General features: G+C 33.3%; 1 protein-coding gene across 2 annotated transcripts; it reads right to left on the bottom strand.

Moving 5' to 3' along the window:
* Positions 1-380: 380 nt before the first annotated feature.
* Positions 381-26,182, bottom strand: spina (spindlin a). 2 transcript variants are annotated; one of them, XR_015500702.1, is made up of 7 exons: positions 26,065-26,182; positions 12,387-12,703; positions 12,253-12,301; positions 9,482-9,735; positions 8,853-9,086; positions 1,929-6,049; positions 381-1,737 (listed from the first exon to the last, which is right to left on the bottom strand). XR_015500702.1 is itself a non-coding variant. In XM_087270043.1 (6 exons), exons 2-6 carry the CDS (start codon positions 12,436-12,438, stop codon positions 5,850-5,852), a joined length of 789 nt encoding a protein of 262 aa, XP_087126169.1. In that variant the 5' UTR covers positions 12,439-12,703; positions 26,065-26,182; the 3' UTR covers positions 381-5,849. The 2 variants fall into 2 exon arrangements, 1 of the variants encoding a protein (XP_087126169.1); XM_087270043.1 differs by having other exon boundaries at positions 381-6,049.

The following is a 26,182-nucleotide window of genomic DNA, read 5'->3' as shown; positions in this document are numbered from 1 at the left end:
CTCTTTTTCAGACCATTCTCTGTAAACCCTAGAGATGGTAGTGTGTGAAAATTCCCAGTAGATCAGCAGTTTCTGAAATGCTCAGAGCAGCCCATCTGGCACCAACAACCATGCCACATTCAAAGTCACTCAAATCAGCTTTCTTCCCCATTCTGATGCTCGCTTTGAACTGCAGCAGATCGTCTTGACCATGTCTACATGCCTAAATGCATTGAGTTGCTGCCATGTGATTGACTGAATAGAAATTTGCGTTAACCAGCAGTCGGAGAGGTGTACCTAATAAAGTGGTCGGTGAGTGAATGTTGACACTCAAATCTGAATTATTATTCATTAGTGCAATCAAAGGCAGCAAATTAGCAAAAGATCCAGACACGCGTGTATAATTTCACATTAACTTTTTTAATCTTATAAGGATAGACTTACATAATAATTATAAAAATTACTTAATGAATTAACAGGTTTTAAAATGTGTTTATACTTAAATGAAAATAAAATGAACTATCTACATGTAAAAAAACAAACAAAAGAAGAAGAACAGATTCGGTCCAATAGAAGCCATTTATCATACGTGAAATAACATGAAACTATACATGTATCTGCAACAATCATCAAATTGCACTGCATTTTTCTCCATTCTTTTCTAGTCTTTTTCGTTTCGTTTTTATACAAAGTCATTAAATAGCAACAGCATCTTAAAGGGACCATACGTTCAATTCTCTCTACGCCGTGTGCAACTTTTTACTCTAATTCTACAAGGTTGAATTAGATATGTTAGTTCAGTCATGCACGCGCTTATAGATTCCGTCCCGATCAATCGCGTATAAGGCCTGTTTCTTCGTTAAATATGGCACTCTTCGTTAAAAAACGAATAAATCTCGTCCTGTAGCAGAACGGTGGTACTGTGTCAAAAAGTATATGATCCCTCAAATGCTGTTTAACACTGGCACCTGCCTTGGATTGGCACGACACACACAACACCAGTGCATTTTGTTCGTATAGAGCATAGCAGAAATAAAAAATACTTTCGTTTACTTTTTTTTTTCGTTTGTTTTTGTCATTTTTAACTTCGAAATGGATTCAAAACCAGAACCGGAGAACGGAAACGTCACGATTAGCAACACAATAAACAGAACCTTTCATTTAGGGCGGGAAAATAACAAACAAATGAACAAAACAAACAAAATAAGACGGGTACACATGCGTCACACTAACGTACGATAACAACTCTACTCATATCATGCAAAAAGAACGGTCTAGTTTTCGTCGTTGTCGTTTTTTTTTTTTAATCGCGTTAAATTTCCCACGTCGACCTGACATCAAAACACAGTACAATACTACAGTAGGTACATGTAAAAAATAAAGGCCAATCCCATGAAGATGTCTTTTCTGAGGGGAATCCGTTTGCATATTGACACGTCCGTCGTCCGTCTGTAGCTGCGGCGGGAATAAAAATAGCGACCTTTGCTTTCTCGGTGGATGGGAAACGTTGAACGGGAGTCCCGGGACGAGTAGCAAGTCGTCTGTATTAAGGTTTTAAGGTCAAAATAAGAAATGGAGATCACGAATATGCACTGCGCCGGGTGATTGTTACGAAAAGGCATCGCTAATGTCACATTTCACCCCAAAATTTGGTCATTTTTGTGAATATATTTTGTAGTTCTATACCCAGCAAGCTTTTTTTGTTTTTAAAAGATGTCTAACAGACGTCTAAACATAGTCGTCTTGGCTAAAACAAGGCTAAACTTGAGCTGTCAGTGAAAATCTAATAGACATCCTAGAATAGTCGCAAACTAGACGAGTCTTCAAATAAACAGAAGTTATTGTTTGCACATATAACGTCTGTGTAATCGACGACTAGTCCAGCTTTGGGCTGTTCTTAGACGTCTGTTAGATTTTCACTGACAGCCCAAGTTTAGCCTTGTTTAAGCCAAACGGTCTACATTTTGATGTCTATTAGACGTCTATTAAACACAAAATAGTTTGCTGGGTATTGTTTGTTTTTATTTTATGGTAGGCTGTACAATACTGTAATAGGCATTACTGTACATAAAGAATCCTTCATAGTAATGTGGGTTACGAGCGACATGTATTTATTGTTGTACTACAGTAAAAAGTGCTCAAATGTGAAGAAAATAATTGACAATATTTTCGTTAATTTCAAAAACGCCTATTTAAATACAACAGATTTAGCTTCATGCCGATTACATGAACTAAATTAAAGTTGACGTTGCGTTACATTAAATCCTTGCAAGGTGTCTGGAAGACATACGAGTGTGTGTGTTTGTAAAATGCTGCATTCTAGTAGATTTTTACGTTAGAGAATGAGGAAAACGTGCTCAATGTCTGGAAAATAATACACAGAATATTTTCAAATATGTCAAAAACAACGATTTCGATGTTCGTAGGTTTAATCCGATAACGTGGACAAGATTACGCTGCGTTACATTAAAGTATTTGCTTTTTTCCAAGGTTTCTGCATTTGAAAATGTGTATTGTAAAAATGCTGCATTACTGCAAATTTCAGAAAAATAATAAGCAGAATAGTTTTGTTAATGTCCAAAAATAATGTTAACAGAAAGATTGAGCTATATGTCAATTGTGAAGTAGATTGTAGGTTTCTGAATGAGCTATGAATGTGTGTATATTTGTAAAATGCTGCGTTACAGTAGATTTTTATGATGGGGAATGAGGAAAACGTGCTCAAATGTGACTAAAATAATTGACAATACTTTTATCAATGTCAAATTTCACTATTTAAATTTTTATAACAAAGATTTAGCTTTATGCCGATTACGTGAACTAAATTAAAGTTGACGTTGCATTACATTAAATCTTCTTCGCAAGGTTTCTGGATGAGACATGAGTGTGTGTGTGTGTTTGTAAAATGCATTTTTACTTTAGAGAATGAGTGAAAATGTGCTCAAAATGTCAAGAAAATAATTGACAATATTTTTGTTCATGTCAAAAAGAATTATTTCAATGTTTTTAGCTTAATGCTGATAACGTGGACAAGATTACGCTGCGATACATTAAAGTATTTGCTTTTTTCCAAGGTTTCTGGATGAGTTATGAAAATGTGTATTGTAAAAATGCTGCATTACTGCATATTTCAGGAAAATAATAAACAGAATAGTGTTATTAATGTCCAAAATGATGATTTAAATATATAAAACAGAAAGATTGAGCTATTTGCTGAAGATTGTAGGTTTGTGGATGAGATATGAATGTGTGTTTGAGAAATGCTGCATTACAGTAGAGTTTTACCTTAAAGAATGAGGAAAATGTGCTCAAACGCCAAGAAAAGAGTTGACAATACCTTCGTCAATGTCAAAAATGACTATAACTAATATTTATAACTAATATTTAGCTTCCTGCCTATTAAGAGAACTAAATTAAAGTTGACGTTGCGTTACATTAAATCTTCTTTGCAAGGTTTCTGGATGAGACATGAGTGTGTGTTTGTAAAATGCTGCATTATAGTAGATTTTTACATTAAAGAATAAGGAAAACAAATTGACAATAAATATTTTTTATGTCAGAAATGACTATTTAAATATTTATAGCTAATATTTAGCTTTAAGCCGATTATGTGGACTAAATTAAAGTTGACGCTGCATTACATTAAATGTTTTTTTCAAACTCACACACAGAATACTTTCGTTAATGTCAAAAACGTCGATTTAATTATTTTTAGCTTAATGCCGATAGCGTGGACAAGATTACGCTGCATTACGTGAAAGTATTTGCTTTTTTCCTAGGTTTCTGAATGAGATATGAAGATCGGAAAAATGCTGCATTACTGCAAATTTCAGGAAAATAATAAACAGAATAGTTTCATTATCGTCAAAAATGATGATTTAAATATAAAGATTAGAAAGATTGAGCTATTTGCTGATCATAAAGAAGGGTTTTTGGATGAAATATGAAGTATTTTAAAAATGCTGCGATGGAGAATGAGTCAAACGTATTTAAATGTCAAAAAAATAATTGACAGTATTTTCCTTAATGCCAAAAACAAGGACTATTAATATTTAACAGAAAGTGTGTGGACATTACACTAAAGCTTTTTGGCATTCGATAATTAATCACGCCATTTGTATGTAAGCATTAATATCTTGTAGCCATTTTTTTAGATAATGAACACAGTCAAACCCCTCATTCTCATTACTCCTGTAAGAAATGTACAGTTTTGTTGCCAGAATGAATCTTTTTTTAATGCATGTCATGTGGAAAATCTGAATTAGTTTATTTATTCTTACAGTGAGGTATTACTATTTGCAAAATAATTAGATTTTGGGGTGAAATATGATTTGTGCGTCTGGCGAACGACAGCTTCATGACACTTGAGAATGTGTGTGTGTGTGTGTGTGTGTGTGTATAAGTGTGTGAAACGTTAAAACAGAAACGAACGCGTAATGCAAACACATGCAGCTGCAGGGCCTTCACACAGGGTCTAATGGGGACACACAAACCTTCAGACAAAACACACACACACACAAAGATAAAAAGAAAAGTCAGTAATAATAATCGAGGCACAAATGTTTTAGGCTCGCAGAGAGGCAAAGCGACAGAGAAATCTCCCCAAGGCTGATCTAAAGAAAAACAACGGGTGCAAAACTAAACTCCTGAATACTCGTCTTTCTTATTGCGTCGGCGCTTTTATAACCGGTGTGTGTGTGATTGAACACTTTGTGCGATTCGTTTTGTGTAACATCACTGAATACTTGCCAGGGTGCGATATTCGAGGCAAAATCTTGAGTTAAAACACTATAAACCCATTATCTACACCATAATACGCTAGAAAATGCACTTTTAGTAGCCCGTTGGCTAAGATTTAATCGCAAAAATGTTAGTAAAGGGGATAGTTCACCCCAAAATGGAATATCTTGTCTTTGTTTACTTATTTTGATGGTTCAAAGCTGAACACAAAAGAAGATACTTTGAAGAAGGCAGAAAACCGGTAACCATTGACTTCCATAGTGGAGGTCAATGGTTACAGGCTTTCAGCTTTCTTTAATATATATTCTTTAGTGATCAACAGAAGAAAAAAATAAATAAAATTAACCACTTGAGGGCGAGTAAATAGTGAGTAAATTGACATTTTTGCGTGAACTAACCCTTTAAATTGCTAAAAAACAAGTTAGGGGAGCACAAAGGACAACAAAAAACCCTAAATTTAGTGCTTGAAATAATGAAGGCTGCTTTAGCGTTTCTCGTGGTGGTGATACATGTACATATATATAGATATATTGATATAAAATAAAAGTAGAAAACAAAAATACATTAAAAAAATGGGGTTTGACACGACGTCATTGACGGCGGAGCTGGTGTGCGCCAGAAGACGGAGGGATTCACCAAAAACAGTAAAGCACATGAACGTTTTCCTGCCCTCCTCCTCCTGGCACTTTAAAACACACACACACACTCTCAGCTCGCCTTTTTTCATGGACCCTCATGTGCTCCTAAGGTTTGCTTCATTTCGTCCTCAGGACCGCAAACACTAGCTTGGATATCATTTGGGAAGCTGTAACAGTCCGACTGATGAACGAGTCACCAACACGACTCTGCGTGCGCAAGCATGTGTGTGTGTGTGATAACGGAAAGCAATGGGAAATGCTGAAGACGAACCTCTGAAATATGTAGCGATGTGTATGTCGGGGGATGCGTGATGTCCGTTCATCCTACAACGATAAGAGACACTTGACTAGCGGTAATCCAGCGAAACATCCACCGTTCCGTTCCCAAAAAAGATGTTACGAGAAATGTTTGAGAGAACTTTTGGCAAAAAACGTTTGTGTGGATCACATGATTACTCGAACACTCCCTCTCCTTGTTTTTTTCCCCGCTGCCTACGATGTTTTGACCAGATCATAGACGTAAATGTGAAAGTCGTCATCGAACTTGATGAAGTAGACGGAGGGTTTGGCCTCCACCTGATGGATGACCATGCCAGTTCGTTTAGAGCCGTCCTCTTTGGCGTATTCCACCTGCTTGCCCACCAGGCTGTCCACCACCTCTCCGGGCTCTCGCTCTGCTGGGGGAGAGTCGTCTGGAACACACACACACACACACACACACACACACACAGCGCTCTTGAACAGGGTATATACATATGTACAGATAAAAAATCAAAGCCAACAATATTGATGTTGCTAGCTCATATTGCTAGTTTTGGGGTAAATAATTAATCTGTGCATGTCATTAAAAAAGCATTAGTTTGCCCTTGTAATCTTTAATTAAGATCTGAAAATGCACTTCCTGTTTGTTTTCAGTTAAATCCTATGATTACGTCTGTGTGAGCACTCTTAAGCCCCGGTTAGATCACATGAATTTGTTGTGATTTCCTTGACGTAGGGTGCTGTGGGGATTCGTAAACGTCAAAAGGGTGTCGTAATACAAGGTTCAATTGTTTCTTCTTATGTAATGTGGCGTAGTTCACGACAACCGATACCATGCCTGCGACGCCTCATGACTAGGGAAGGTACCGAAACTTGGTACTTTATCGGTGCTACATTTAAGTATGGATAAGCTCTGAAGTTACTGGTTCTGCTATCGGTACTGGAGAACTATTGCTGAATAAACACTACTTACAGTAGCATAATAAACTGACCAACCATTTTCAATTTGCGATATTTTATTCATCTGCAGAATCATATTAGTCATGCGGCAATCTCGCATGAGAAATGCTCGAGTTATTTATTTATTTATTGCCACATGAGCAACTTATGGCTATTTCATGGCAAGATGGACATGAGCAATTCCATGCAAATGTCAACCTTGCCATAAAAAAATCATTTAGTTTTCACCAAAATAGAGAAACAGTTTCTACATTTTTTGTGTTAGCAAGTATTTTACACTACTTTAAATAAATACACTACTTTTAATACTCATAAATGTATCTGTCAGTATTTTAAACTATTATATTTAATTTGCCAAAATCACACAAGTGGCAATTTCACAGCTGTCACATCCATAACGGAAAAAGTGTCACATCCATAACGGCACTTTTTCCTCATAAATGCAAAAATGTAAAATAAAATAAAATCAATAATTTTAATTCTATAGTGAGCCGACTCATACCTGTTTGATTAGCATTGTTTCTTTTGGAGTGTGCAGTTTAACTGACTGAATTTCTACACAGTCTGTTGTAGACTGTAAATTCGCAAACTTTTGTTGTCACATCCATAACGCATGTTTATTTTCCTCATTTAAAATATAAAACACGTTTACAAATTGATATTTTTCTGACCCTATAACTCTGTGGTGAGTTGTTTTGGAAAATATAAACAGATGTTTCAATATAATGTTACCATATGTTTTCTGAGTTTTTACTGCAAATGTCACATCCATAACGCTGGAATTGCTCACATACATAAAAAAATTACATGCTAAAAACAAATTCGTATTACAATAAAAAGTTCATTCATTCATTCATTCATTTTTTTTGTCGGCTTAGTCCCTTTATTAATTCAAGGTCGCCACAGCGGAATGAACCCCCAACTTATCCAGCAAGTTTTTTTTCGCAGCCGATGCCCTTCCAGCCACAACCCATCTCTGGGAAACATTCACACACACACTCATACACTACGGACAATTTAGCCCACCCAATTCACATGTACCGCATGTCTTTGGACTGTGGGGAAACCGGAGCACCCGGAGGGAGAACATGCAAACTCCACACAGAAACACCAACTGAGCCGAGGTTCGAACCAGCGACCTTCTTGCTGTGAGGCGACAGCAATATGTAAAATATAAATAAATAAAATTCACATAAAAATATATATTCAAAGTTAAATATGATTTTTCAGTTCAATGTTTGATAAATAATTTAAGATTCTTCCTGGTCGTACCTTTTTAAAAAGGTCCAACAAAGTGCTCTCCTTATAAAAATGGTGTACATTTGTTGGATAGTAAGAGCAGCCTGACAGCAATTACATTTAGGTGGGTCTTCGTTATTGAGTAGATACGAATGAGTCAACCTGGAATGTCCAATTCGACATCTAGTATAGACGGTTTGATCATGCCTGGTCTCAAAATTATAATTGTCTAATTCTCTTTCATTTATTTTCGGGTTAATTTCATGTCAAAAGATGCATTAAAATTAAGATACAAATTAATAAATTAATTTTTTTCAAAAATATTATTTTTTTCAAGAAAAATATACAAATTATATTTTAGTTTGTGCCCATCCACTACTCAACTATACGGGTGGATGATTTGTTTTGTTTAATGGAAAGTAAGGATTTACTGAATGCTTCACTGTGACTGTTGTCACAGTGAAGCTGTGTATATGTTTGCACATTTTTTCATTATGTCATTATTTTAAAGATTTTGTCTTGAACATTTTAGTTTTCCTAGTTGCTGATTAGCTTTAATTTTCTCTGTCTCACTCATGGAAGTTCAGGCGAGGCAGTGTTTAATAAGCAGGAACATATACATTTAGATTTCAGATAAAATATCTAAATATTAAAAAGCAATTGTACGTTTGATCCTATCCATGTTGTAATGAATGTCCTTATTATAGCCTAGTTATCACCAAGCATCAGTGTTTAATGAGATTGAAATAAGATTAAAAAACAAACAAACATTGAAATTAGGAAAAGAAATATTGTTCTAGCAACACTTGTGACTGCTTTGGGAAATATCGCTCATTGTTGACGTCACGGGATGACTGATCATGAAGGAACGTGGAGTCTGACACATTTATTACCCTCAAGTCAAGATTTCAATCAAAACAAAATACACATAATCTGACAGTGACTTTTGTGATCTGACCGGGGCTTAAGTCATAAAATGTTTTGTGAATATGAGCACAGATTTTGCAGTGTGTCAGCACAGACGAACACACTCACTGGAGTCCGGCATGATCCTCAGATCTCCGTCTTTATAGTCGTCCAGCAGCTGGTACATGTAGAGCACCGGGTCTTTCTCATACGTGATGTAGAACCATGTGTTCATGATGGGCGCTCGGGCCAGAACCATCCCTCTCCACTCGTTCTTGGTGCCGTCCTCCGTCTCGAACATGTGCTCCACTGCTTTGCCAATCATAGTGTCGGCCAGATGAGCGTCGCTGATGCGCGTCGAAGCTGAAACACCGAAGACAAAACAATGAGCAGCAGAGACAGGAGTTTTAGCCAAGTTTCCATCCACCTATATTCATCGGCTTAGTCCCTTTATTCATCTGGGGTCACCACAGTGGAATGAACCGCCAACTATTCCAGCATATGTTTTACACAGCGGACGCCCTTCCAGCTGCAACCCAGTACTGGGAAACACCCATACACTACGGCCAATTAAGCTTACCCAATTCCCCTAAAGCACATGTGTTTGGACTGTGGGGGAAACCGGAGCATCTGGAGCCAACAAAGGGAGAACATGCAAACTCCGCACAGAAATGCCAACTGACCCAGCCTGGACTCGAACCAGCAACGCACGAATACTATCAGCTTTTATCCTGCGCTCAGTGACCCGAATGATGTACCTAGTCTGTCTGGCAGGACCTCCAGGCCTTGCACCCGCTCATCCTTGTGCAGCTCCAGGCCGTAGACGCAGTCGAAGCCGTCGTATTTGATCAGGTAGAGCGAGGGGTTCACGGGCACCTGGTCTAAAACGGTGCCCTTCCACTGGGACGCAGCGCCGCTGCCCTCCTTCCAGATGTGCTGGATCCGACAGCCCACAATGTTCCTCCTGGGCTGAGCCACGGCTTTAGTGGGGCCTACGCTGGTTTTGTGTTTCCTGACAGAAGATCAGAGCAGACACGAATCAGCATTTTACATTAGACGAGACTAGATTAGACAAATGTATCGTCATCACACATGTATAAGTTATAGCAGGGTTCATTCACTAATTTTTACTACTTAAACTCCAAGAGTTTTCCAGAACTTTTAAGTACATTTTCATGACGTAATGTTTCATGTAATGTCTACACATACAGGGTAAATAATAATAAAAACAATGACGTTCAAATTTATTACAGCATATCAAAGAACACGCAACAATCTATTTTGTTTGAGTTTGCTTTTATATCTATGTAAAATTGATTTTGACAATGCTGACGCAGCACTAACAATGTGAGAGCAAGTTTTAGGCCAAGGACAGCATAGAAGTAAATACAACTGACCTATAGTCAAGTTAGGGCTGCACAAAATATAATTTCAGCATTGATATTGCAATGTGTGCATCCGTAAAAGTCACATCACAGGAAATGCAATGTTGAGATTATAGTTTGATACAGAGTTTAATCATAATGGAGTAAACGTTTATCATCTGCATGCATTTTTAGAGAGATAGTTCACCCTAAAATGACTTAGCATCTTCATTACACCCTTCACTTATTTCAAACATTATGAGTTTTTTTTTTTAATGAACATAAAAATAATATAATTGAATAACTTTTATAGTATTGAAACAAGTGAAGTGTGAGTAAATAGTGAGTATATTTTAATCTTTGAGTGAACTGTTCCCTTAAGGCAGGGGTGGGGAACATCCGGTCTCCGGGACGTATGCCAATTCAACATTTCAACATCATCAATTTAATTCAACATCACCCCTCAGGAAAAAAAAATAGATACATTTCTGTTATAGAAAGTGACAGTTGTACACATTTGTTGCTCTGCAAAGCTTAGTTTCACATGAAAATGACTAAAAGCATGTGCTGTGATTTAATGTTTGCAGCACGGGATGTGCATCATTCATTGATGTATGTTTGAGTCATTCATGTTTTTAATAGCGGGTTCTGTCATGCTTCTGAACACACACAGAGAAACAGTGGTTTCTCTGTGTGTGTTCAGAACACAGTGTATAAATCAGAACCAGTGAGCAGTGGAATAATAATAAATATTAAAGTGATAATAAGTAATAAAAATACTGTGTTAACTTGCAATAAAATTATTGTCAGCCTTAATTAATTAATTCGATAACATAATAATAATGCATCAACTAGCCCATAACTAGGGCCAGGCAGAATCTGCAGACATTTGTTGCTATTTCTGCATAGAATTTTGTAAAAAATCTGCGATTTATGCGGAGTGGTTTTGGGAGTATCGTAACTTAATATATGAAATTAAAAAAAAACTTTTATTTAATGTGTACAATGCAAATCCAACAAGATCCTCTTATTTGCTAAACAAAGCAAGTCTCTCATATAATATATAAATTAAAAGATAGAAAATAATACTTTACAAACTATATTGCAAATAAATCATGTGAACATTTTTGAAATTAGTCAATAATATTACTGAAATAAGATAAAAAAATAAAATAAATAAAAATTTACACACATTTACAGAAGAAAATAAAGAGACTCAATGATGGGCTAAAAATCTGTGAATTTTCCCATAACTTGCCTAATAATATACTATAATATAATATAGTATAATTTAATATAATGTAATATAGTATTATATATATATATATATATATATATATATATATATATATATATATATATATATATATATATATATATATAAATAAATAAATATATATATATAAATAAATATATATATATATATAAATAAATATATATATATAAATAAATATATATATATATATATATAAATAAATATATATATATAAATAAATATATATATATATAAATAAATATATATATATAAATAAATATATATATATATAAATAAATATATATATATAAATAAATATATATATATATATATATATATATATATATATATATATATATACATACATACATACATATATATATATTTAATATAGTATAATATTAATTAACATAATATAGTATAATATAATATAAAATAATATTGTATAATATAATACAATATAATATAATATAATATAATATAATATAATATAATATTCGTTCGTTTTCTTGTCGGCTTAGTCCTTTTATTAATCCGGGGTCGCCACAGCGAAATGAACCGCCAACTTATCCAGCATGTTTTTACGCAGCGGATGCCCTTCTAGCCGCAACCCATCTCTGGAAAACATCCACACACTATCACACTCATATAATTTACTGTATGTACTGTAAACTACAGACTATTTAGCCTACCCAATTCACCTGTAGCACCCGGAGGAAACCCACGCGAACGCAGGGAGAACATGCAAACTCCACACAGAAACACCAACTGAGCCGAGTTTCTAACCAGCAACCTTCTTGCTGTGAGGCGACAGCACTACCTACTGCGCCACTGCATCGCCATAGTATAATATAATATAGAAAAATATAATATGGTATAGTATAATATAATATAATATAATGAGACTTACTTATGAGAGTTCTTTTTCTTCATCATATTTGCAGAGACACCAGGATGCCCTTCAATCACAGAGAGCACAAATATTAATCACAGATGCGAGATGATGATGATGATCCTGAATCAACGCTCCAGAGAGGCTCTGACCTGCATCAGCTCTGGGTCTCTGGGCCGCGTTCTTCCCGAATGGGGTCTTCATTCATCTGTGTGTGCAGGAGCAGCCCGGCTGCCACACTAGGGGGAAAATCTCCTCTGCTCTTCTCGATCGACCAAAGAGCTTCCAGGGGGAAAGAAGAAAGCTAAACCTAAAGGGGGAAATCAAAGAAAAGAAAAATCGCCGGCATGTAATGTGGTCCCCGATGCCCGTCTGACGCTCGGGGGTGTTCAGGACGGGTCGTGCCAGCCCACTTAGGGCCCGCGCAGACGGTACTGATCCAGACCTGCTTCCGAAGGGCTTCAGCAACCTAAAAAACAGAAATTAAAGAACATCGGAAATTATGAGCTGAACAATCTCCCAATCAAATCCAACCTGGTTAAAGGTGCCATATAGTAAAAATCTGGGCAAACCTAGGCACAGTTGAATTATAAGAGATCCGTATATGGAAATGGCCATACCGTAACATCATAGGCTCAAACACCATTGTTTCCTGGTTCTCATGTAAATCCCACGAGTGTGAAACCCCAGTGAAAAACAGGCCTATCACAACAAAATAGACTGTTGCGTTGCACATGGGACTGTTAATTAGCACGCCCTCTGCATACCATGTTCTACGTCAGCTGGACCAGCCGAGTCATCAGTAGCTAAATCTAAATATTCAATATAATATATATATATATAACATAATATAGTATAATATAATATAGTATAATATAGTATAATATAATATAGTATAATATAATATAATACAGTATAATATAATATAGTATAATATAATATAATATAGTATAATGTAATATAGTATAATATAATATAGTATAATATAATATAGTATAATATAGTATAATATAATATAGTATAATATAGTATAATATAATATAGTATAATATAGTATAATATAATATAGTATAATATAATATAGTATAATATAATATAGTATAATATAATATAATATAGTATAATATAATATAGTATAATATAATATAGTATAATATAGTATAATATAATATAGTATAATATAATATAATACAGTATAATATAATATAGTATAATATAATATAATATAGTATAATGTAATATAGTATAATATAATATAGTATAATATAATATAGTATAATATAATATAGTATAATATAGTATAATGTAATATAGTATAATGTAATATAGTATAATATAGTATAATATAATATAGTATAATATAATATAGTACAATATAATATAGTATAATATAATATAGTATAATATAATATAATACAGTATAATATAATATAGTATAATATAATATAATATAGTATAATGTAATATAGTATAATATAATATAGTATAATATAATATAGTATAATATAGTATAATATAATATAGTATAATATAGTATAATATAATATAGTATAATATAGTATAATATAATATAGTATAATATAATATAGTATAATATAATATAGTATAATATAATATAATATAGTATAATATAATATAGTATAATATAATATAGTATAATATAGTATAATATAATATAGTATAATATAATATAATACAGTATAATATAATATAGTATAATATAATATAATATAGTATAATGTAATATAGTATAATATAATATAGTATAATATAATATAGTATAATATAATATAGTATAATATAGTATAATGTAATATAGTATAATGTAATATAGTATAATATAGTATAATATAATATAGTATAATATAATATAGTACAATATAATATAGTATAATATAATATAATACAGTATAATATAATATAGTATAATATAATATAGTATAATGTAATATAGTATAATATAATATAGTATAATATAATATAGTATAATATAGTATAATATAATATAGTATAATGTAATATAGTATAATATAATATAGTATAATATAATATAGTATAATATAATATAGTATAATATAATATAATATAGTATAATATAATATAATATAGTATAATATAATATAGTATAATATAATATAGTATAATATAGTATAATATAATATAGTATAATATAATATAATACAGTATAATATAATATAGTATAATATAATATAATATAGTATAATGTAATATAGTATAATATAATATAGTATAATATAATATAGTATAATATAATATAGTATAATATAGTATAATGTAATATAGTATAATGTAATATAGTATAATATAGTATAATATAATATAGTATAATATAATATAGTACAATATAATATAGTATAATATAATATAGTATAATATAATATAATACAGTATAATATAATATAGTATAATATAATATAATATAGTATAATGTAATATAGTATAATATAATATAGTATAATATAATATAGTATAATATAGTATAATATAATATAGTATAATGTAATATAGTATAATATAATATAGTATAATATAGTATAATATAATATAGTATAATATAATATAATATAGTATAATATAATATAGTATAATATAATATAGTATAATATAGTATAATATAATATAGTATAATATAATATAATACAGTATAATATAATATAGTATAATATAATATAATATAGTATAATGTAATAAAGTATAATATAATATAGTATAATATAATATAGTATAATATAATATAGTATAATATAGTATAATGTAATATAGTATAATGTAATATAGTATAATATAGTATAATATAATATAGTATAATATAATATAGTACAATATAATATAGTATAATATAATATAATATAGTATAATATAATATAGTATAATATAATATAATATAGTATAATATAATATAGTATAATATAATATAGTAAAATATAATATAATATAGTATAATATAATATAGTATAATATAATATAATATAGTATAATATAATATAGTATAATATAATATAGTATAGTATAATATAATATAATATAGTATAATATAATATAATATAATATAGTATAATATAATATAGTATAATATAATATAATATAGTATAATATAATATAATATAGTATAATATAATATAATATAATATAGTATAATATAATATAATATAATATAGTATAATATAATATAGTATAATATAATATAGTATAATATTCGTTCGTTTTCTTGTTGGCCTAGTCTCTTTATTAATCCGGGGTCGCCACAGCAGAATGAACCATTATTACTATTATTACTATACTACCGTTTCTGTATGGTTATATTCAATATATATCAGTAGCTAAAAAAACATTTTACCTTATTTTTAACTGTATCTAAGCTTATTTTAAACTCACCAAGTATGTATGTCAGACTCTTATTTTGAAAACGACAAACACAGAGAGACTTTTACCTTATTTTTAAGTTTATAAAAGCTTATATTAAACCCACTATGCATGTATTTTGGGGCTCTTATTTTGAAAATGGGAAACAAAGAGAGAGTTTTACCTTATTTATAAGCTTTTATATTAAGCTCACTGTGTATGAGGGACTCTTAACGTGTATTCCAGCATGTAGACTGGATGTCTGTACCTGGGAGTACCGTATTACGTTTCTGAGTGTGTTGCATTGATTCATGAGTAAGACTTGGTTTAAACCAATCAGCGCGCTCTATTATGCATGCAACCCAACTTCATTAATATGCATGCTAGCTTTGAAGACAGTACCAGTACCTGTTCAGACGGCAGAGAGACGCCACGTTGTGTTGCCAAAAGAAGTGGGACAAGAATAAGAATTGTTTGGAGATACGGGTGGTCAGTGTTGTGTTTATAATGTGCTGCAACAAAGGTTTTGTTTTCATTTTCTCTCTATCAGAGCGCTGCTAGACTCACGAGCTTTTCTCATCTGGAAATTGTGAAATCTGAATTTGCTGCTTGTCTCCTTTTAATATAGACGCAGCTACAGTATGTGTTGATTATCCTGTCTCTACAGATTTGGTAAGTGTGTGTGATCAGCGCCCTTTCTTTGTTCATTCAGATGGCAAAGTTATAGTTGGTATCGTCAGCAGTATTCTTTCAGTGTTTAAAGACAGACCTTAGTCAAAATGATTTCTAAGTTACTTAGTTTACGTTAACATCACTGCAATATCATGGGCTGAAAGATCTGCTGTATATGCTGCTCTCCGAGTGTAAATACCTGAACACCGCAAGCAAACTATTGCCGACCGTCGTGTTGAATTTTCGCCGCATTTTGTGACAAGACTATCTACTCACACACGACTTTGACCTACTGTGTGCATCCGTGTTACCGAGGTTTTTTTTCTCGTATACGACGTGCAGTATCAAACATTCTACCGTCATTAAACCCACTGTCTTTCTCCCCTGCGTGTGTGTTTGTTTTTCCTCAGTGAAAATCAGCGCATGCCCACTCCCATTTTTATTCAAATCCTTCCCCTTTTCCCTCCCCCGACACTCCCACCCAAACAGAGCCAGACACACCCACTTTCCTGACTTTTTCCAAACTAGAGGTGTGACAACCCCCTGCTGAAATGGGGGGTTTCATGGCCCTCTAAAGTGTGACAAACATGCTAAGATAAGAAATAAAATAAGAAATCAGTAAGGGGGCAAACACTTTGTCACACCACAGTATAAAAGGAACAAAGAAGTGTTTGGTTATCAACATTCCTTCGTCTGCAGAACATAACAGAAGGTCACTCTGAACAACTTGACTGACTACTCAATGAAGTGAAATACTCCAGACTAAACTGAAAAGTCTAATTCGTTAAAAAAATTACATGGTCAATTTGGACTATGCTGACATTAAGGCAAGACACAACAAGCACGGCACTGTCTAACAATTTTTCATGCACTGAAAAACTGAGATCTTGGGGCGGGTTTGACTTTTTGATAGCATTTTGTTTCAAGTCTTAGAAATCATTACTTCAGTAGTACTTACTCCAGACTTCACGCGATTTACAACAATCAAAATGTCTTCAGTTACAATTAGGGCTGGGAAATATGCTATATTGTTGTTGAGCAGTGGTGTAACGGATCAAAAATCTCATGGTTCGGATCACATTATGGTTTTCAGTCACGGATCCGACAATTCTTTCGATCAGCCAAAAAGAGGAGACAAATGTAATTTGCTTTTTCTATTTATTACAAAAACAGCAACACAAGACACTTTTGGTTTAACAAGCAGATCTTAGAGGATGTAATTTCAAAATAAAAAATAAAAAAAATGAAGAATAAATCAGATGAATAAAAATAAACGGTAAAATATTCAGAAAAATTGACTGTTACTCCTACTGTGGCTGATAACGCTAAATGAAGAAATCTAACATTTGTACAACCCATATTTATTCTAGTCTCATTTTGTGCATTATAAGAAAAAGAAAACACAATGTACAGTCGGCAGTGCAACATACATACATAACGTTTATTTGCGCAGCGACGCTACTTTAAACGAGTTCGATTTACTATACATCAAACGGCAACTGTGTTTTAGGAAAGACGGAGTTAAGATGCCGTTTTTTTTTTATCCCATGTAAATCCTAAGAGGATAAACAAGACACCAAAATCTTAAGTATGGTAAGAATGAATGAATGACAGCTTTTTAAATTGTCTGAAAGGCATCCTCTTTTTGTCCAGGAGGCCCACCTTGTGTTTTATTTGCTAATTTAAGCTATTTTTTAAAGATAAATATTAATACTACATTATTTATATTACTTCATAATACATGTATGTCTGATAAGCTTTTTATATTAATGGACAATGCACAGATATTGATGTTTCATAATGTTTTACACAACATTATTTGATTTTACCAAGCTTAGTTTACAATGTTTGCATTGCTCTACTTACATTAAATCTAAATCCCAAATATCAGAAATGACAACAGATTGTTCAGATTTATTAATTAATGTCTGTTTTAATGTGATTAATGCACACACTTGACAGATTTCATTCATTTATTTTTCTTCTGCTTTTGCCCTGGTTTAATCACAGTGGAATGAACCGCCCCTTACTTGACAGATTTATATATTTTTAATTTCAGGTGGTTTGTGTAATGTGTTTTATGTTTAGTAAAATAATCTCTAGTTGCATCTTTGGTGATTTTTCAGCTAATAACACTGTCTTGTCTCAATAGGTGGATTTAGAGGTTTTTGCATAAAAAGCACAAGTGGATTTGGCTGTTGTTGACGCAAAAGAAAATCTACCTCGTTAAAAAAAATAAAGAATTGTCTAAAGAGACATTTTTTAAGTTTTTGTATTTACTGGCTAATAACCTTATCATTGCATATAATATAAAACTTATGAACCTAATCAGAGGAGCCTGATAGAAAATGCTCATTTACAAGAAAAGATTTCTGATGGATTTAGAGGGTTTTGCATCTAAACTCTTCATTTCTTCTATCATGTGCCGTTGCTTTTATATAGAACACGACTTAAATCAGCTTTTTGGCTCAATAGTCAGACTCGCTCCTCAATCTGGCAACCTGCGCTTGTGTTTGTTTTGATCCAGGAATGCAATACCTAGTTTAACCACTGGGTGTCAAACTTATATACTGCACCTTTAAGAACGCGCTCAAATATTAGCAGGAAATGGTCGTTTTTAAAATTTCAATACTGGTTGGTACCAAATTCCAGTATCGTGACAACCCTAGTTTGAAGTGATATACCATCTGGGTTGGTGCTGTATACTATGCTACAAAACCCTTCTAATAAACCACCAGTACATTTTCTGTTATTTAACAAACTTATTCCTCTCTTTATTATTTCTGACATGTAAATAAAAGTCACTCTGTTAAAACTGTAGAGGTGAATTTTCAACATCAAAAGTGACCGGAGCAGAGACTGACATCCCATAATGCAATTCACAACAGTAAATAAACAGACACTTGCAAAACACAAAGTACGTTGTCAATTAACATATTTTTCACAGTGTGGAGTCTCTTGCCTTAAATTTCAACGCTCTGTGAAAGTTTGCGCTGTGCAAATAGACCTCTTTTTCACCAATCGTGCATCCGTTTATCAGCATCTGACATCCCAACAGTCCAAACAGCAGAGAACGCGGAGCAGATCAGCCATGACATGAGACTTGCATTATGCAGGAGGCCGAGCAGACGCTGTTATACAACACAACAGGAGTACAAGCGCAGGGAGCTCCAGGCTTCCTTACAACACGTCAGACCGCCAGACCACGGCAAGCTAATTTGCTCTACCAGACCGACCAACCGAATCAAAACCAGAACATGTTTAATACAACAGTCCATTGCGCATGAACACAATCTAGTGCAATCCGAGTGCAATGCATTTTCAGGTGTAAAATCGAGAAGTATGCATCGAAAAATACTATTTATTGCTATTTCCCAACACACCTGGACTCAGATAATACCAAGGCAATTGCACAGCCTGTATCTCCCATTAAAATAATGAGATAGACAGGAACAAGGGCACAAGGTCAGCCTTTAGTTTTCAAAAGAACTTGCCACATTACCTTTATATAAAGATGGAGAGAAACTTTGAATGTCTTAACAGGAGGATCTCAAATGCAAATAAAAATAAATTAATTGATTTAAAAATACTAGTAAATAAATAAAAATAAATACAAATAAAAATAAATTAATTAAAAATACTAAAATAATACAAATAAATAAATAAAAAAATACCAATAAATAAATAGAAATAAAAAAAAGTTATTAATTAAAAATGAAAAATAAATACAAATACTAATAATTAATAAAAATACAAAAAATGTAATAAATAAAAAAATATTAATTTATTAAAATACTTATAAATAAAAAAGCTAAAATAAATAATAAATACGTAAATACAAAATAAAATTACATAAATACAAATAAAAAATTCTTAATAAAAAAATAGTAAAACAAATAAATAACAAAATGCTAATAGTTAATAAAAATACACGAATACAAATTAAATAAATAAAATAAATAAATTAATAAAAAAATTATTAAATAAATACAAATACAAAATGCTTAAAGAATTAATAAAAAATACATTAAGACCATCAAATAAATAAAAAAATTATAAATTACTAATAAATAAATACAAATAAATAAATTAATACTAATAAATAAAAATAAATTATTACAAATAAAAATAAATTTAAAAATACTAATAAAAAAATACAAACAAATAAACAATATACTAAATAAGTGGATCTAGTTGGATTTGAATTGTTAACATTAAATACAGAAAAGTATTATTTTTTTAATTCATATATTAAGTTTTTAGTTATGATTCTCCCAAAATCATTCTACAGATTATCTGCAAAAACAGCAAAAAATCTCAGGAGATTCTCAGAAGTCTGGCCCTTGTTATAAGTCTGTACAATATACGGTTTCAGCATCAATAATATTGCAATGTGCAAATCAAAAATAGTCACAACGCAACAATGTCAAGTTGGGATAAGAATTTACCGGAAAACACAAAGACATGTGACTACATTTCAAGAAAATGTAACCAATTTGGCCACAAATAAAATACACACAATTTGTAGTTTTAACCAATATTAGTTGTTAATTTCTGCAACAAGGTCAGCTGTTCAGTAGTCAACATTTGAAGTGGATCCAAACATTATTTTTAACTATTAAGAATTAGACAAGAATGGGTGTTCAATAGTTTTAGGACAACTTTGATGAAAGGTTTTGATCCACTTTAAATGCTGATTACTGTATACAGGTGCATTCTGTTTCCACTAATCATTCTTGAGATGTTTCCGCAGCTTCATTGGAGTTCACCTGTGGTCAATTCAGTTGATTGGACATGATTTGAAAAGGCGTACACCTGTCTATATAAGGGCCCAGGGTAGACAGTGCATGTCAAAGCACAAACCAAGCATGAAGACAAAGGAATTGTCTGTAGACCTACAAGACAGGATTGTCTCGAGGCACAAGGCTGGGGAAGGTTATGTGCCTGTGCTGAACCATATGTGCCCGTTCGATGCAGTTTCCTTGTATCTGTAGCTACACTTGGTGAGTAAAAAGCGGTGTCTAGTGAAATGATGACCTTCATGGTCAGTCCCAGTCATTTCTGTTGAGTGAGCACATGAACACAATGGCAAATCGGCAGTGTTTAAGAAAGGGCTCAACAGCGCTCAAATGTTATCGGGAAATGGACGTCTTTAAAATTTCAGTATCGATTGGTACTGAATTCCAGTATCGTGACTAGGGTTGTAACAATATACCGGTATGACGGTTTACCACGATTTGAACGTGCACGATTATCATACCATGAACAATTGCATATCAACGGTTTTAACCCTTAAAGACCGAGACAGCCGCCCGCGGCTAAAAATAAGTATTGCTCTTAAATGTTTAATAACTTTTGATCCGCTGATCCGATTCATACATTTCAAAGATTGGCATAAAGAAGAGAATCTCAGCTTTCCAGTGCTGTATCACATACCATTCGCGGACTTTCAAAGGCTCCGGAATCAGTGCGGTTACGTCATCAAAATTTGACAACGCTGATTTGACAAAGAAACGCTCGTCACTGTGTCTCCGGACAAACCAGACATGATACATTGATGCATTGTCCCTCCTCCATGCCCAGATTGGTTCAAACTCGCTATATCACAACCAATAAGCATAGGTTTCGCTTTTGTTTGTGGACCAAGCTTTTTGAACAACACGGAATGAGAGAAAGGCATACATTTATGCGCGGCTAAATAAAACGCAAAAAAAAAAGTTTTGCATGAAATAATTCTCATACTAAGTACTTTTGCATGCACAGCAGCACAGAAACATGACAAATCAGTGACACAGCAAAGACGAACTGCTGCTCTTGCTGTTTTCAAAAGATGCAAATGAAGGTGCAGCTGTTTGTCTGCATTGCAGACAACCATTTTCAAATCCATATCCACAGACAACCATATCCATGCTGGCACATAAAACCTAAGGATGTTCCATATTGAATCTAGTTTCGTTATGTAACTATTTATAGTATAGTAAATATTTATATCTATTTTTTACTGAGGATTTGCACCATGTTTATTTGGACTTTGACACATTATTTATTATTTTCTTATTTTTATTTGTTCATTGTAAGTGGTGTTGTTTATAGTAACTAAAAATATATTATTTGGAAAAAGTCAAATTTGCTTCACTGTTCTATTATTTTGTAACATTTGTAACATACCGTATACCGCGAAACCGTCAAACCGTGGTATTGTTTTAGACGATTATCATACCGTAAAAAATTCATACCGTTACAACCCTAATCGTGACAATACTACGCCGATTTCAATTATTTTCAATTTATCGCCCAGCCCTACTGTATATTAACTTTACTGGTTTTACTACATGTTTCTAAGGTTTACAATTCATATGGGCTTAATTTAAACAAACAAATTAAATGTATTCATTTTCAACTTGATCGGTTTGTTTATATTAAGCCCATATAAATTGTTTGCAAACACCTTTAAAAAAATTAAGTAATTCTAGTAAACAATTTTTTTCAGTTCATTTTTATGTAACAAAACTGACTGGAACATCAAAAAAACGAAAAGCACTGTTTATTTTAGTATTTAATTTCCTATATTGTATGCATTTTGTATAGTATTTTGCCTGTAGTTTCTTATCTTAAACTAAACCGAAACCATGACCTTATACCAAATTATGAAAAGTCTGTATTGTTGGCTCAATCGTCAGACTTGCTCCTTGGTCCTCAATCTGGCAACCTGCGCTTGTGTTTGTTTTGATCCAGGAATGCAATACCTAGTTCAACCACTGGGTGTCAAACTTACATACTACATCTTTAACAACGCGCTCAACAGTGCTTAAATATTAGCAGGAAATGGACGTTTTTTTAAATTTCTGTACTGGTTGGTACCGATTTCCAGTATCATGACGACCCTAGTTTGAAGCGATATATTGTCTGGGTGGGTGTTAAGGCTGCACGCTTCTGGCAAAAATGTGAATCATGATGTTTTTTGTTTAAAATCAAGATCCTGATTTTCTCACGATTCTTTAAATGTAAAATAAAGGTTAATATGTTTAGCCTATTATTATTGTTAATTCTCAAACATATGGTAAAACAATAATAACATTAGGCATTTGTGTAGGTCTACAGTTGCTTAGAATGCTAAATTTTGTATAGTCATTTTAGTGGACTTGAACAGACTTTCAATATGTCCTGTTTGTTAATTCACAGTAAATCTATGACATCAGAATATAACTATATAGAGGCCGTTTCTAATATATCAATTCTAGGAGTTTTCCAGGACAAAAACTCCTTTAAATACGGTAAATATTCCTTTTATCGTGTGCTGCTGCTTTTATATAGAACACTACTTATATCAGCTTTTTGGCTCAAACGTCAGACTCGCTCCTTGGTCCTGGCAACCCGGACTTGGGTTTGTTTTGATCCAGGAATGCAATACCTAGTTCAACCACTGGGTGTCCATAAAGTGCAGCTTCGATTGTATTAATTTAAGCTTGTAATTTGTTAATCATGCAGATACATTTCCAATAAATGCAAAGTTATTATTTCTTCCCAAATAAAGTTTGTTAAATCAACTTGGGAAATAATATTCATATCGCAATTTCATTTTTTCCAATAGGGTATATGTGGAAGTGCTTTTAATTTGTCAGTAACCCGGGTTAAGTGCTTCCGCTGAACTGTATGCTATTACAAAATCGGCACGTTTAAGGTGTTTTTTTTTTTTAATTCAGCGATCTCCACTGGCTGAGTGATATTCAATATAAAGTGGGTCTCAGATTGTACAAAAAGCACTGCATTAAATTACATTTTCCCCTGCCATGTCTTTAGCATTTATTTTACCCCAGTATATTCAATGGAGCTTCTGTGCTAGCCTGCCGATTCTGACGGGCACGTGCGAGTAAACGGCTTTCTGTCTCATTCTATGCTTGAGCAACTAAATGAATGCCAAAGTGATTATATTTTAATTACATTACAACATTGATGCTGTTAAAGGAACCGTATAAATTGGAAAAAAGTCACATTAACCGTTCACCGGAAGTTTATCAGTATGGGAAGAAACACTATCTCTGCATATACCCTATATTGTGCAGCCCTAATATGTTATGTGCATAAAAGTTTGACCAAGAGCAATAAGTTGTTTACTTAAAGGACACTAGTGTCACTAACTCCAGGAGCTTCTGAATTGAGAAAAGTTGAAACTAAACCCAGACCTGCACTGATTTCTCCCTGGTTGTTATTGTTTTTGCAGAATAGATGAACTATATTTTACATACAACCTACACTGATGATAATGGATCTTCAATGAGTAAAAATCTCAGCTGTAAGTAACTTAATAGTGTTCAAGCACATGGATGATGAAGCAATTCTGCATTTCCCAGCGAGCGTATGAGAATCGAATATATTTTAGGCGAAAGTACTGAGCTGTACCAAACGTTGGCCAGCGGCTGCTATAATGACAGCATCTGACAATGCCGAACGCAATTAAAGAGAGGAAATTTACAGCTCAATGATGCAGAAAAATGGTGCTATTGAACAGTATTCATAACGTGAGACTGACCAAATGAAAAACACAGGAACAGATAGAAAAGATGAAGCTATATTTGAGGTCTAGCTGAACAAAAGCACCAGTCATGCAAGATTCTGGCTTCACCTTTAGGAGATAAGATGCAATATTTCAAAATAAGTTTGCATATCTTCTACGATTAGGTTTTGCTTCATTTGAGGTGTCTGATTTACAATGTTTAAAGCGAACCCACACAATCTCCAACTCTTAAACCCACCGCAGTGTCTGTTTCTCTGCTGTAATCTCTCCTTTACAAGCCTAATTGATCAATTAATCCTCCAGAGGTGCCCTACAAAACTCTTCAGCAGACTGTCATGAAATACAAATGAACCGCCGCCCCCTTCCAAACAAACCCCAAGAATGATTCATGTCATTGTTCCTGATGGAAACCCAGCAGACTTTTCCCCTCAATGCAACCTGATCATTGAGCATCAAGATGAGACTAATGAATTCAAGACCTTACATTTCAAATTGGCCAGAACCCTCAACAATGCAGTGAGATCAGTTGGCCAGATTGGGTTTCAGTGCTGCCATTAACAAAGATGACAAGCAGCACTGCAACTTGTCTGGTTTTCAGCGAAAACGACATAAATATATATACATTCACACACATGAACATCCAAGAGTGCGTATGGAAACATCCTTTTTGAGGCAAAAAACAGAAACATTGGTCAGAAAACAGCTAACTGGAGGTCTGAAGGAAGCTATACATTGCGTAAAACCCCCAACTGAGCCAGTAAACAATGAAACACAGACATAAATGACAGATAAACGCGCGTTTTGTGAATAAAAATCGCAATATGTCATTACAAAAAATTCAAATCTGTCTAGCTAACAGCCTCAACCTCGCTAACTATCCTCGTTTAGACGCTAAACATTCACCGCAAACGCAGGCGGATGTCTTATCCTAAATACCAGGACAGCACTTAAGAGGGACACAAAGCCAAAAAGGAGCCCGAAATGATCAAAACGGTGTAATTTGTGTGACTAAACGCAGTGCAATAGCTCATAGCTCGACGCAGCTCAACGGCTCCGGCCGCCATTTTGGCTCAAGCTCTTATTTACAATCCCGCAGCAGAAACAAAGGAAGCACAAGAAACACATTTTCGACAGAACCGTCTGGATCCAGCGTCCCCACAGCTCGCCCCAAACCCCCTTCACTCCCTCCACTGCAGACCTGAGCTCAATCTTGTCGCATTTCGCCTTTTATTTAAGTGCAATACATAGATGTGGCATTTAAGGCATGGATGCTCGCTTACCCCGGGTTTATTTTAGAAATTCACGCATATTGCGGCATAAAGTATATTTCCAGTCCAGCTCTGCCTCACTGTGTGTTCGTTTGATGAGCGCAGGCGGCCCCGACTGCGGCCGAGCTCC

The sequence above is a fragment of the Danio rerio genome, chromosome 10 (assembly GCF_052040795.2).
Source record: "Danio rerio strain M-AB ecotype USA chromosome 10, GRCz13ab, whole genome shotgun sequence".
Lineage (NCBI taxonomy): Eukaryota > Metazoa > Chordata > Actinopteri > Cypriniformes > Danionidae > Danio > Danio rerio.
The sequence above is the reverse complement of the archived record's forward strand: the minus strand, read 5'-3'. Positions and strand labels throughout refer to the sequence as shown.

Coding starts and splice junctions, on each gene's coding strand:
- spina (XM_087270043.1), bottom strand. CDS start 12,438: ATGAAGACCCCATTCGGGAAGAACGCGGCCCAGAGACCCAGAGCTGAT. Junction 12,302..12,386: donor GAGACCCAGAGCTGATGCAG/GTCAGAGCCTCT, acceptor CTGTGATTGAAG/GGCATCCTGGTGTCTCTGCA. Junction 9,087..9,481: donor GGTCCTGCCAGACAGACTAG/GTACATCATTCG, acceptor TCGGTGTTTCAG/CTTCGACGCGCATCAGCGAC.